Source organism: Podarcis tiliguerta (genome assembly GCF_965153285.1).
Source record: "Podarcis tiliguerta genome assembly, chromosome: 12".
NCBI lineage: Eukaryota > Metazoa > Chordata > Lepidosauria > Squamata > Lacertidae > Podarcis > Podarcis tiliguerta.
The window spans coordinates 11,900,388-11,914,228 of NC_139545.1; the positions used below are offsets into that span (position 1 = coordinate 11,900,388).

General features: G+C 42.3%; 1 protein-coding gene across 21 annotated transcripts in view; it reads right to left on the reverse strand.

Annotated features, from left to right (window-relative positions):
• Nucleotides 1-13,841, reverse strand: part of TRAK1 (trafficking kinesin protein 1) — a 137,805-nt gene that overhangs the window by 25,703 nt on the left and 98,261 nt on the right. For all 21 annotated transcript variants that reach the window (XM_083404736.1, XM_083404719.1, XM_083404722.1 and 18 more), the window contains 8 exons: nucleotides 12,602-12,718; nucleotides 8,429-8,529; nucleotides 7,258-7,366; nucleotides 5,328-5,406; nucleotides 4,731-4,861; nucleotides 4,509-4,583; nucleotides 2,525-2,662; nucleotides 1,571-1,647 (listed from right to left, as the gene is read on the reverse strand). In XM_083404736.1, coding sequence (XP_083260862.1) covers nucleotides 1,571-1,647; nucleotides 2,525-2,662; nucleotides 4,509-4,583; nucleotides 4,731-4,861; nucleotides 5,328-5,406; nucleotides 7,258-7,366; nucleotides 8,429-8,529; nucleotides 12,602-12,718 — 827 coding nt within the window. The remainder of the gene's footprint in view (nucleotides 1-1,570; nucleotides 1,648-2,524; nucleotides 2,663-4,508; nucleotides 4,584-4,730; nucleotides 4,862-5,327; nucleotides 5,407-7,257; nucleotides 7,367-8,428; nucleotides 8,530-12,601; nucleotides 12,719-13,841) is intronic.

The following is a 13,841-nucleotide window of genomic DNA, read 5'->3' on the forward strand; positions in this document are numbered from 1 at the left end:
TAGTAACCAGCAAAATAAAACCCACTGCAGAGAAATTGTCTGCGGGGACATCATATTATATTAAGCTCAGCTTTTGTAAGAGAAAAACATGGTCTCAGAGATTAGCTTTGTGATTATGACCAAGAGAGAACAAAATCGGACAAATGGTTAAAAGTCGTTCTACGGAAAGGGGAAGAGCTGTAAGATGCTAAAGTTTCCCCAAAGAATACTTCCCATTTTCCAGATCACTTACTAAATGACCCTGTTCTCTTGAAACTTGGCCAAGACTGTACCCCAGGATGAAACGGGGAATAATTATTGGGCTCAAATGCCTACATGCTCCATACCAACTATCCTGAGAGAAAGCAATTAACTGAACCAGAAGATCCTGTATTGATCCTGGGATCTCTCTTACCCTGCAGCATAGCTCTGGTTAGAAAAGCAGGTTTTGAACAGCCAGGGAGATCCTCTATGGAAATAAAATGTGGGATCTCCTATACTCGTTGCATTCTCGTAGCAATAGTAACATGCAGTGGTGGTGCGGGGTTTCTTGTTTGGTTTTTAAGATAAAAAATGCCCACAAAATGCGCTTGTGCATAAAACGATACAGCAGTAGGCGGTAGGCAGCTTGGTCAACTATTGCCAGCAATGACAAAATCAAGCATTTTCTTGTGACTTCAGGATAAAGCAGATGTTCTAGTTGCCACATCACGATTTTAAATGGCTGGCAGCACATGATGAGCATTTATATGAACTTCATATAACCAGCACTACGTGGTGAACTACTTGCATACTGCAGCTTTGCCACATGGATCAGGAAATTTCTTCTAAGCTATCATAGCTATTTAAGGGACCATTTCCAGTGATCTGATCCTGTGGTCAAACACTATGGATACCACCACACAGCTGCCTCTGCATGCCAGCCAAAGCATATGCAGTGGTCCTGAGCTACTTCAATGTTGTATGAATAAGCACATTTTTCATATCCTGCCTTTGCTCCAGGGACCTCAAGGAAGTACACAATGGACTCCCAGCACTTACACCTGTATAGCTTCAGCTATACATCATGTCTCTTGCGATAATGCTACTATAAAGTTGTCTAGTGTGTCCACATATACAAGCTTAAGCACTCTGACACTTAGCAGCCATGTTTCGCTATTTCTGAGTACCACTTTCTCACTTGTGCAGAATAAATATAGGAAGTTTTTAATTATTTCCTCCTCACTATTTAGCTTGCAGTTTGAATTTTCATCTGTGTTAAGAAGACGGATAACCAAAATAGTGATTTGACACTATTCGAGGTGCAAATAACATGTTTATTTTTCCAATTTTAACTATAATGCTCCTGAAAAACATTTTATTTAACTTCCCCAAAAGCCCCAAAGTTCTTTAAAAATTGGCCTTTAAAATATCCTTAAGCTTTCTTCTCAATTGCTTTCCTCTCCAACAGAGAGGGGGCCGTTTCTAAGTAATGAGTTCAAGTCTACCTTCCTTGATAGAAAGAAACGAGATGGCATTCTTAATATGGGATTGCATAAAAAGGTTTGATTTCTACTTTTCTTATTAAAATATCACAATGCATCAGTCATACGTTAAGTCAGGGCTGTCAGGATCATCCAGATGCAGTTCTTTTCGCATTGACCCTTCAATTTCTGCTGCCAAGGAATCCTGTTAAGACAATTTTAAATGGTGTTATAGCATGTCATTAACATGTATGTCTATTTCCATAGTATGCAGTGATGCTGATATACTCATAGCTGTCAACTTACAGATTTGAAAATAAGGGACCAGCAGCCTCAAAAATAAGGGATCAGCAGCCAAAATAAGGGATTTTCCAGGAACAGGTAAGTTCAACTTCTGAGCCCCTCCGAGCCAAAGGCAGAAAGCCCAGCCAGCAGCCAAACGAAGCCCCCAGCCTCAAGGAAAACCACCGTCACCTCTCCGCTGGGAAGCGCTGAGCAAAGGCGAGTCCCCAGGCAACACGGCCGATTTGATCAACACAAGGCATGCAAGCTCCACCCCCCAGTCGTTCTTAGACTCCTTATTGGGTGAGCAATGCAGCCAAGCAACACAGTTGGAGCCTCCCTCCTCCCTGGCCGGCAGGGAGGGAGGGAGAGGAGCTGCTTCCTTTGAAACCCGGGAAATTTAAGGGACATCATCAATAAGGGACAGCAGCGGGACATGGCACTGGGATAAGGGACTGTCCCACCAAATAAGGAACGCTTGACAGCTATGGGTATACTTGGGGCTTCTTTTGCGGTAGCAGAAAGGAACCATTTAGCTAGTCTTCCCCTATGAATAGCTCCAGCCATTGCTTGCATTTCACTATATCACCAATACTGCAATTATTTCCAAAGTGGGTTTAGTAGCACCCACAACCTCAGACCCTTCCTCTGTTTAAGGGAAGATTCAAGGCAATGATCCAGATTCTCCTCTCAATATGTACTGAAATTAGTTTTGGGATCTATTTCCTAATGCTAATCAAACTTGCGCCACTGCTGGCATGAGGTGTGTTTCTCAGAAATGACTTTATAAGGTTTATTACCATGGGGAAAAGGCCTAAGGAGTGGTAACGGCGTGATATGGCATTTGGCATCGTCTTGTTCCGAAGGTTCTTCAGCTCTTCCTGCGCCTCGTGAAGCATTTCCATGCACTCTGCATACTTGTCTTCCAGCTCTCGTAACTGCAATGCACACAGAATGGAAATTATTTCCAGGAACCTTGGCCTATCTAAAAGCTACAGAAAACTATGCAAATGAGGAGGGGGACACTTTTAAATAAATAATAAAAAGCTAAACATTTATGAATTGTACGTTCCACATGTACGTTTAATTCTGTCTGTATCTATTTTAATTATGGTCCCAGCAAATTGCCATTGAAGAGACTGGGATTCTGTTGGGCTCTACAAGCCGAACAACTGATGCAAATTGCATAGAATCATCGTAGTCTTGCAAAACTTATTAGATAAGAAGCTCCGCAGAGCCCAGAAAAGCCATTACTTGATCATGGAGACTGCACAGGTTTCTTTCGGCCTTGCAGACAGATTTTAAAGCTGTCCGTCTGGCAATGAAAGACTAGCGCCTTACTTTTGAATGAAAAAACAGAGAACGCAAGAAATCAGAGTCTGTCCTTACATACACGCACTTGGTTTGGAACTCTCCTAGGGCCATGTTTTCAAAGAGCGAAGTCCAAGGATTAAACAGTTAGAAGAATATACAGCTTGATGCTGCGCAAGGTTAAGTGTACTGAAAGACCACTGACATCTTTGGGCTTAAGCATGCTCACATCTGCACAGAACTGGGCTGCAAGCTATCCTCTTTTACTTACAATTCTTACAGCAAAGAATTACATACATATTTTTTTGGAAGTAAATCCCATTGTGTTCACTGCAATTTACTCCCATGTATATAGGATCACAATGGATGTGGGTGGCGCTGTGGGTTAAAACACAGAGCCTAGGACTTGCTGATCAGAAGGTCGGCGGTTCGAATCCCCGCGACGGGGTGAGCTCCCGTTGCTTGGTCCCTGCTCCTGCCAACCTAGCAGTTCAAAAGCAAGTCAAAGTGCAAGTAGATAAATAGGTACCGCTCCGGCGGGAAGGTAAACGGCGTTTCCGTGCGCTGCTCTGGTTCGCCAGAAGCGGCTTAGTCATGCTGGCCACATGACCCGGAAGTTGTACGCCGGCTCCCTCTGCCAATAAAGTGAGATGAGCGCTACAACCCCAGAGTGGGTCACGGCTGGACCTAATGGTCAGGGGTCCCTTTACCTTTTATATAGGATCACAGCCTTAGTGTTTCTTTTGTTTTGCAAATCCATTTATCCTGGAGATCTGTGATCCTTACTTAATTCACAGCACAGAAGGCTCAGCCGTCAGAGGCCTATCTGGGGGTAGGCCTAATCTTAAAAGTTAAAGGCTTGCACCAAGGAAATAGTCCATTGCCAAGTCTACTTCTATGCTCAGTTTCTTATCCAAAATGCCATTAAGCTTTCCAAGGACAAAAAAAATCCTTGCATATATCAAAGAAGAGGTTTTTTGATTTCAGATGAATACTGTATTTAAGGTTTTAAGCAATTTCATTCCTATAGGTCTGAAATGACACTGTGTGGACCCAAGGAAACTGAATTCAAAAGCTATCACAAATATGCTCATCTTTTATTCAAATTATCGTATTTTTTGCTCTATAAGACTCACTTTTTCCCTCCTAAAAAGTAAGGGGAAATGTGTGTGCGTCTTATGGAGCGAATGCAGGCTGCGCAGCTATCCCAGAAGCCAGAACAGCAAGAGGGATTGCTGCTTTCACTGCACAGCGATCCCTCTTGCTGTTCTGGCTTCTGAGATTCAGAATATATATATTTTTTTCTTGGTGCGTCTTGTGGTCTGGTGCGTCTTATAGAGCGAAAAATATGGTATTCTTCTGCCATGAGACCAAATGCAACGAGGCTACAGCATTTCAAGGCTACTGATATCAACTGAACTGAAAGCATCTCCCTGCTCCATAACCACATGAATATTAGAGAGGCACACTCACTTCTGCTGTGAGCTGCCTTTGGGCATCTTTAGCAGCTCCCAGATGTTGGACGAGTTCTTCATTTTCCACCGTACACTGAAAAAAGACAAACATCACAACAGATTAGCAACCCCATGCTTTCTCTTCCTTTAAAAATATTTTAACAGGTGTGGGAACAGAAGAGGCTCATCAGAAAGGTGGCACTACATTAGCTATTTTGCTTATTACTTTAATGAACCTTACAGCTTTTGCCTTTTTTTGCAAATCCACTATCTGAGAGAGAAGGTGAGTGATTTCCTCCTGCTGTCGGGCAGCGTCGTCCGTTTTCTTGGCCAACTCTTCAGAGATACTTGCAATCTGGATGTTTGCATCTCCTTAAATAATTAAGAAACCATTGTAAGAATGAGCTGGCATGGAAAAATACTTGGCATCGCAATTGCTTGCTAAATCAATATAAACAAGGTATTACTATAAGCTATCGTTGAACAGAGAGGCAGAGAAAGAGAACATGCAATCTGGCATTAGGGAGGTTTTTCCAACTGCTGCAGAGCCACATAGAAAATGCCATTGCCATAAATATTGTTGAAGTGTTGCTGCAATTGCAGGCTGGGTTTTCTCAATATACAAGCCGTGTAAGGGAACAGGGACAAAACAGTTCTGAAACCAAGTGTTGTAGGTGCATTAGTTCTTAACCCAAGTGCTGGGGCTGCTGATAACTTAAAGCAACACACACCAACTCCCTTCCATTGCACACAAAAATGGCACAAACTCCAAAAGAAAACCCTTGTATGAGAACATTCTGATTATTCTCTCAAAAAGCAAGGAAAGAAGAAAACGTACTGAGCTCCTTCACACAGTCGTTGACAAGCTGCTGTTCTTTCTCTTCAAAAGAAATGGTTTCGGTCTGCAGCTGGCAAGCCTGTTTCAAAGTATTTTTTTAAAAAAAAAAAATTCCAAAATTAGCATTGTGTTAACTTCTTGCTGGATCTAGCCTTGTAAAAAGGGGGAAACTTTCAACAGCAGACCACAATTCCAGGACATCAGCAAACACAGCCTTTCTCAACCTTGGGTCCCTAAATGTAGCCAGCATGGCCAGTGGTCAGGGATGATGGGAACTGTAGTTCAAGAACGCCTGGAGATTGAGAAAGGCTGAGCAAGTAGTTCATAGTCTCCCACATCCCTCTTGTGACTATGTGGAACAATGACAAGTCACAACCACTAGGTGTCATCATTGATTTTTGATATACACATAGGCAAAGCTTAAAAGATTAACATCAAATTTAATGGCTGGGGAACATATTCAGGGGAAGAGTTAAATGTTCACTATTAAAAGCACACCCCAAACACAACACACACAAAAAGATTCAATAGAAACACAAGTCTGTAACATACTTTGGAAAAAAAGCTCAAGGGAGGTTTGTACTTGTAACTTCTAGCCTGATAAATAGCTTCTTAACATTTACAATGCTAATCTTGGGAGTAATGCTTAGTTAAGAAGCTATCGCCATCTTGACTTTTTCAGCATCACTATCAAATGAGTATCCCTACTTATATCAGATACAGCGCATTACAACCAGCCTCTAAACACTATACTAATCTATAATTGTTACAAAGTGCTCATTCTGGCTCTCACAATGGGGAAACTGTTTTCAAAACTTCGCATGAACAGGAAAACTCTTTCCTGGCCATGCAATGAACAGTAAGGTTGATATACTAAGGGAAATTCCAAAGGGGAGCAGGCTAGGTCCATAATGCACAATGAAATAGTATTAATTTCCACTGGTGCAGGATCCATCTGCCTTGTGTCTTCAGGTTTATGGAAATGTAGGCCTTCAGACACAGAGCGAATCACCCTTAAGCTGGTGTACACAAGCAGATGGGGTGGCAAAGCCATTTGTAGATTGAGTATGGGTGGCAAGGTGTTTTTTTTGGGGGGGGGGGAAGAGACCCTGTTAGGACAATATATCTATTCTGTGCTCCTTCTTCTCCTCACTGGTCTCCACTCCCCGACTCCCAATTGCTCATAGTCAGTGGTAGTTATTCCTCATTCTTGCCATGATTGTCATTGGGGTCACTTGTTCTCTCCCGAGTGATGATCACAGCCAGGAAGAAAAGGAGCACCAGAACCAATGGATAAGCCAGCAGATCCCTTCATCTCACCCTCAGGGTTAGTTGTCCAGTGAGAGAGCAAGAGTGAGTGGAAGCAGCACAGAAGAGAGGCTACTCGCTTCTTTTGTCCTCTCCTTTTGGGTCCATTGAGGCAGAGAAAGAGAAGGTAGGTGCCAATAGCAGGATGGTGGAGCAAAGAGTCAGGGGCCTTGATGGAGCCGACCCAAAGCCAGCACTGCTTGGACTGTAATGATTGCAAGGGGAGCTCCAAACATGTAACCATCACCACTATCTGTAGCCTGCAGTCAAGGAACGATCTTACCACCTCACTTACTGTTGGTGTTAGGCTTCATAAACACCATACATTTAAAGCACACCTCACCCCCAGGAATCCTGGGAACTGAGCTATAATTCTCAACACCCTTAAACTACAGTTCCCATGACTCTTTGAAGGAACGTGCTTCAAATCTACGCCTTAGACAAGGGTCAATACTGTCACGCAGTATTTGCAAACATTCATTAGGGAAGCAGGGTGGGGTGGAGAGAATAATCTATAGATTACACAGAATTTATGGAGTAAAAGCTTACTAATCAATCAGTCCTGATTCCCATGGAAAAAGAAGCAAACTTATGGTAGGTAAAATACTGGGATAGGTTTTACCTCTGATCTAAGCACAACGTTCTCCTCTTCAAGGTCCTTAAGTTTCTTTTGAAGGGAATCTAAATGAAAATAGTTCTGGACAGATGAAGACGACTCATTCCTCTTCAACCTGGTAAGAGGCCCATTAGACACGTTTATTTTTGCTCCCTTTTGTTTGCAGTTTTGCAGCGGAGCTGCACAACAAAAGTTCCAACACCCAGAGTCAAATGAGATCTAGCATTTTCATAGGTTGTCAGAGAGTTAAAAATAAAGAAATAAATGAAGCCATTGTGTTTATTCCGCCCATTTCTAACGGAGAACCTTTAGCTACAAAATGTGTGTGGGGGGGGGGGGACTTCAGCTCACTGAAGGAGATGGTTTGCAAAAAAGTAATCTTATGATTCCATGACTGCTACAACACATTAAATAATAAAAAGTTGCAGCAGCGGAGGCACAAAAAAAGCAAAGTGGCAAGCAGGGGTTGTAATGTACTGTTAGCTGCCTGTGAAACAAGACTTTGGCTTTTCGTTGCTCAAGAACTGATTTGAACTGCTGATCAGTCTTTGTTAACATGCTGTTGTGTTGCTGAACAAAATTCTTCAAAAGGACAGGATTTGGTTCAAAACTTAGTCCCTATTGGATATAGCAAAAGTGAGATATTACTGAACTAAGGAAGAACTTCCCTGTCAGGGAGGTAGACTGGTTATCCCATTTCTTAACTGGTGTGAGCCTGCTATGAATATCAGGTTCTGAATTGGATCTTGTAGCTCAGCACTGGACTTCCATATTGCTGCACAGATCAGTTGGGTCTACTGTCAGTCAATGGAAGCCCAAAACATCTAATGCTGGTAACCAAACTGTATGTATGCTGTATTTTTGCACTATTTACCAGAAAGGTCCAAACGGAGCAGGACGCTACAGAATGAACCCAAAAGGAGACTAGTAAAACCACAGCTGAGTACTGTTGGTAACACCTACTCATGATCAAGAGTACCCAGTGGTGAGATAATACAGACACGACTTGACCGTTTGGTCCTTTCATTGGGAGCTGAGGCTCACCTGCAGCCTGGTTGCAAAACCCATGTGGTGATGCCAGATGCTGAATACAAAAATCATGTGGCTATGCCAGATGGGGCAGAAGGATGCAAAATGGACAGTATAGCATGCCCTATGTTTCCTGGCCCAAACTTACGGAGTTGAACAGATGGATTCCGGCTCGCTCTCTTCAGCAGCACTGGTGTAAAACTGAAGCAGCTCATCTTTCATGGACAGCTCATGACGTAACTGAGAAACCTGAACAAACGAAGGGGGGGAAATCTGTCATACATTTGTTTTCAAGCTCATCTTGGATAGCAAAATTGCGTGTTGGGCTTTGTGTGGTTCTGCTAGCCAATGGATCTACTTCAAAAAGGACATAGGAATATTCCCTCTGTTGGAAGAAAAGCAAAGATCAAGAATTCCAGTGTTGCTACGATTAAAGGAGGGTTACTTCTCCGTATCTTTTTCATTTCAAAAGTTGCAAATTCATCACTATTTTATTATTAGTGTTGTTAATTAAATAGTAAAACGCCAATGGAGAACTCAAAAACCTGGTAGTGAATCAAACAAGAGGACTTCAACCACTTCAAGCAAGATATAACAAAACGCCATTCCTAGCTAGACTCAATCTAAGAATGTAAGTTGGAATCCTTTCCCATTTTTGGAAGGGAAATGAGGATGACTCTGAGGTTGCGGTGCTCATCTCGCTTTATTGGCCGAGGGAGCCGGCGTACAGATTCCAGGTCATATGGCCAGCCTGAATATGCCGCTTCTGGCAAACCAGAGCAGCGCACGGAAATGCCGTTTACCTTCCCACCGGAGTACTACCTATTTATCTACTTGCACTTTGATGTGCTTTTGAACTGCTAGGTTGGCAGGAATAGGGACCAAGCAACAGGATCTCACCCCGTCGCGGGGATTCGAACCACCGACCTTCTGATCAGCAAGCCCTAGGCTCTGAGGTTTAACTCACAGCGCCACCCACTGGTGCTTGAACTGATAATACTCAAGGATGGGCAGAATGCTTTTTTGTTTTGTTTTGTTATGTATTCACAAAAGGGTATTGCCGAGAATAGATGAAACTTTTAGCCATTAAAGCAAGACAACAGACATCAAAATCATATGGTCTCCTCTATACTAAACCAGAATGAGAATTTATTTAATAGAAGCTCCTAGATCATATTTCCAAAGGAGACAGGATCTGGTTCCAAAAACTAATGATACCCCTCAGCTAGATACTTAAATACTGGAACATAGCAAAGACCAGCAGTATTTGCTAAGATGATACATTTGCTTTTGCTATTAGAATGAGCATGTCTTCTCACAAAGTCAATTTACAGAAAAAAATAATCCATTGCAATCCACAACTCAGAGACTATGTCTGAAGCAGTGAAATGTTGACTCCAGTGCACTCACCTCATTTTCTTTAGTGCCTTACAATGCGTCTGAGTCTCTGTTTTCATAATTTAGTACTACTGGAAAGAGTTGCATAGGGTAGAAGTTAGTAGCAATTATTTGAAGTTGGGAAAGGGGAAAGGCTCTGTCCTTGAGACAGAAGGAAAATCAGATTTAAGTAGGTTGTAAGGGAACACAGAAAAGCATGATGCCACAGGATGAAAAGGAAAGTTAGGTTTTTAAAAACTAAGCAAAAGGAAGTAGAGGGAAAAGTCAGGTAACTGCACTTCTGGCAAAACACCTGCGCCATGGGGATTAAGATGCCTAGCCAAGGACATTTCTAGCCTTGAATCAGAAAATTCAGTCAAATTAGAAAATTCAGCAAGCTGAGCATGGGAAGGCAACCTTTACTTATAAGCCCAGTTGATATACTACACTAAAGCATGATTGATTTATAAAAACATTTATACACACACACACACACACACACACATATATATACTGCCTTTCAGCCTATATCAGCCCAAGGCAGTATAATAAAACACAATCTTCATACAGGAGAGAGGAGGGCAGAGAGGGAGGGAGGTAATAGTAAAACCACTGTAAAAACAAAAGTAAAAACCAGCTAGCAAAATTTAGGGTACAGCAGAACCCGTTACAAGCCTGGTGAAATACAATTTTTTGACTGCCCATCTAAAATCCCTCCACAAGGAGTTTGCCAAAGGAAAAAATGTTCCACAGTCAAGGTGTTGCCACTAAGAAGGCCTAGGTGCATGCCTTGGGTACAAGCCTGAAATAGCCAGAGTCAAGTGTTGGACTTGTGTGTTTTCCCTCCCAATCTTCCTCTCCTACTGCCAAAAGGAGAACCATACTGTACCGCTTAACCCCCCCTGATTTAAATGGGACATCCTGGAATCATAGAAGCCATCCGGGCTTCTGCTTGGATCCCAGAACTTTCTGCCTTTTGGTCCTGTGCTCTGGCGCAAGCCAGCTGACACATGCCAGAGTGCTGGACCACAAAGTGCTCATTTTGGGTTGAGCACTCGGTGCAGGGGGGGTGGGGGCGGGAATCAGCTGAGATATTTGAGATATTGAGAGTGGTTCATATTTAGATACCTGGAGCTCCAATATCATCCTCATCAGTTTGTTTGTTTTTTAAATCCCATGGCAACTAGAAATCACCATTTTCAATTACTGAACTGAATAAGTTGATGTGAAGCAACGTACTGTATATCCTGTTAACTGAAGCGCCAATATTACATAAAACAATCAATTGAGTTCACCATTACATTTATGGATTCACCTATTAAAATTCTCCCTTTCTCTCAGATTCTTTTTGTGCAATCACATGTGCAGATTCATTCATTATGTCTCCCTCACATGTTCTGAGACACATGATCCTAACACCAATCTTCACATTCTAAAACAAAATGCTGTAAAATAGCAAAGTAGACTTTTACAATTCCTAAAAGAGTGGCAGTAGTCTTTGGTATTCTATTTTCTTAGCACATTTTTCCTTGCAGCAACAAAGTCTCTTTATAATGCTTTTGGATGTGGTCCACAATTCAATGCAAGTGTCAATCCCAAGGTGAATGGATATAAACGATACCTCATTCTAAACTATTGCAACATCTTTTGGGCAAGCAATCCCGCTGATAGCACAGGAATATATGATGCTACTGAGGTACACAAAGCCAGAACAGTAGGTTGTATCAATCAGGAACAAAGAAAATTTGTGTGATTATGAAAAACCCATTCTTAATTAGGCCGTGTGATGAAATATTTGATTTGAAAAGCAAAGTGTTAAGAGTTTTTTTTTTCTTTTAAGAAAAAAACCCTAAGGACAGCTGTAAATTAACAGCAATATATAATTGCAAACACAGTCCAAACAATGTTTTAAAGAGATGGCGGAAAGTACAAATGCATGTTAGGCAAGACTTAGTTCAACAAAACAAATAGCCAGCAGAGACCTCTCTAGATTACACTGATGGAAACTGTAAATTAGGATGTAAAAGACAGGTGAAGAATAGGCCAAGGTTAGAATCGTCACAACAAATCTTGTCCGAGAGCAGCACATGAAGAGGATTTTGCTTTCCAGCTATACTTTAGTATACTTGCTTTTCCTGTTCAGTAGAACATGTGGATAATGAAGGAGGAAAAGGCCTGATACTACAGGAAATTGGGATTACAGTAGCAAAGACTCCAAAGAACACAGGTAGGAATGGGGGAGCAGGTGACCAAGCAACAGAAGAAGAGAAGAAGAAGAAGAAGAGTTTGGATTTGATATCCCGCCTTTCACTCCCTTTAAGGAGTCTCAAAGCGGCTAACATTCTCCTTTCCCTTCCTCCCCCACAACAAACACTCTGTGAGGTGAGTGGGGCTGAGAGATTGTGACTGGCCCAAGGTCACCCAGCAGCTGCATGTGGAGGAGCGGAGACGCGAACCCGGTTACCCAGATTACGTGACTACCGCTCTTAACCACTACACCACACTGGCTCTCAACATCCGTAAGGTGTCAGGGTACCTTGAGAGGCGAAGGGGTGGGGAAAGGAAAGAGAGAAACAAGGAGAGTGATGGAGTCCTGGAAAAGTGTCACAGGTGAGGGAAGCAGCAGAAGTGTGGGGTGAAAGAAGGATCTAGAAGGCCAAGAAGCTCAGGGCTCTGCTTTAATATGCTGCCTAAGTTTGAAGCCCATATAGTGCAATAATAATAATAATAATAATAATAATAATAATAATAATTTTATTTTTTGTACTCTACCCATCTGACTTGGCTTCCAATAAAAGCATAATAAAACATATGGAACTGACAAGGAAGAAATGGCAAGATACAAGGGCAAATAAAACCAAACAGGTTGGGCTTGGGGCAGTGGTGGGATGAAGTTTACTGAACTAGAAACATGTCAGTTTTAGGCCCATGTGAATGCCCTCACCTCTTCCCTGATGTGTTCTACTTGTTCTTCAAGGAGTTCATTTCTCTCAGTCAGAGTCTTATTCTTCTTTAACAAGGACTGGCCAATCCGAGCAGCTAATTCTAAATCCCGCTCTTTCTGTAAAAAATAAAAGGGACATAAACCACAAAGGGTCTCAATGATTGGCTCATTTAGAAAATGACTACTTTCTGAAAGCACATGTACGTTCAATCAGTGTTCTAGGTAAGACGAGAAAGTCTGCTTTTCAAAACGAAGAAACCCATAATTTGTGCTTATTTCCTTTTCTTTGTACTGCAGAGGAAACACCCACATCATCTGGGAGACCTGCTGTGTACAGTATTTCAACTATGCATAGGAAAGTGCAGCCCAAAGTTCAAGTGTGAGAAAGTTAACGAAATCCAGATCTTACTCCTTTATTTGAAAACTGTCAGCGAGGGTGCAAGTATAAGTGGCGTACATTTTGCAAAGCACTGCGCAGGGAACTTGAGGATATTGCTACTTAACACCGCTTAGTATTTATATACAAAAATAAAGGCAGCCATGCTGGCCTGCAAGAAAAATTCTAATTATGTCAGCCTGATGAAGAGTTCCATTTGCACGGAATGTTGTAACATATACAGGTATTGCCCTAATATGAATGTTAGTATACAAGCAGCATTCTTCTAAGTGGTCAGAGTGTGTCATCTACTCAGGGCAGGTATCCCCAAACTCGGCCCTCCAGCTGTTTTGGGACTACAATTCCCATCATGCCTGACCACTGGTCCTGTTAGCTAGGGATGATGGGAGTTGTAATCCGAAACAGGTTGGGGGGCCCAGTTTGGGGATGCCTGACTCAGGGTTTCCCAAACTTGGGTCTCCAGCTGTTTCCGGACTAGAACTCCCATCATCCCTAACCACTAGTCCTACTAGCTAGGGATGATGGGAGTTGTAGTCCAAAAAGAGCTGGAGAGGCGGTAATACTTACAAGTGCCCTGTGAAATAGGCTGGTAATCATCCCAGCACCATAGGTGTAGAATTGAGGCTAAGAGATAATGAATAACACCTATCCAGTTAAATCCTGTGGGAGTGGAATACAATACAGTGACTAAATGCAACAAGAAGAAAATGATCATGCCAAGGAGACTGGACGACCTGGAAGAACTGTGGTAAAATGGAAGGCATGTCAGCATCTGGGGGTGGAGGCTCTGCAGCAATTACCATGTAAGAAGCCATATAACTGTTGCTGTGTTTTGCTATGTAA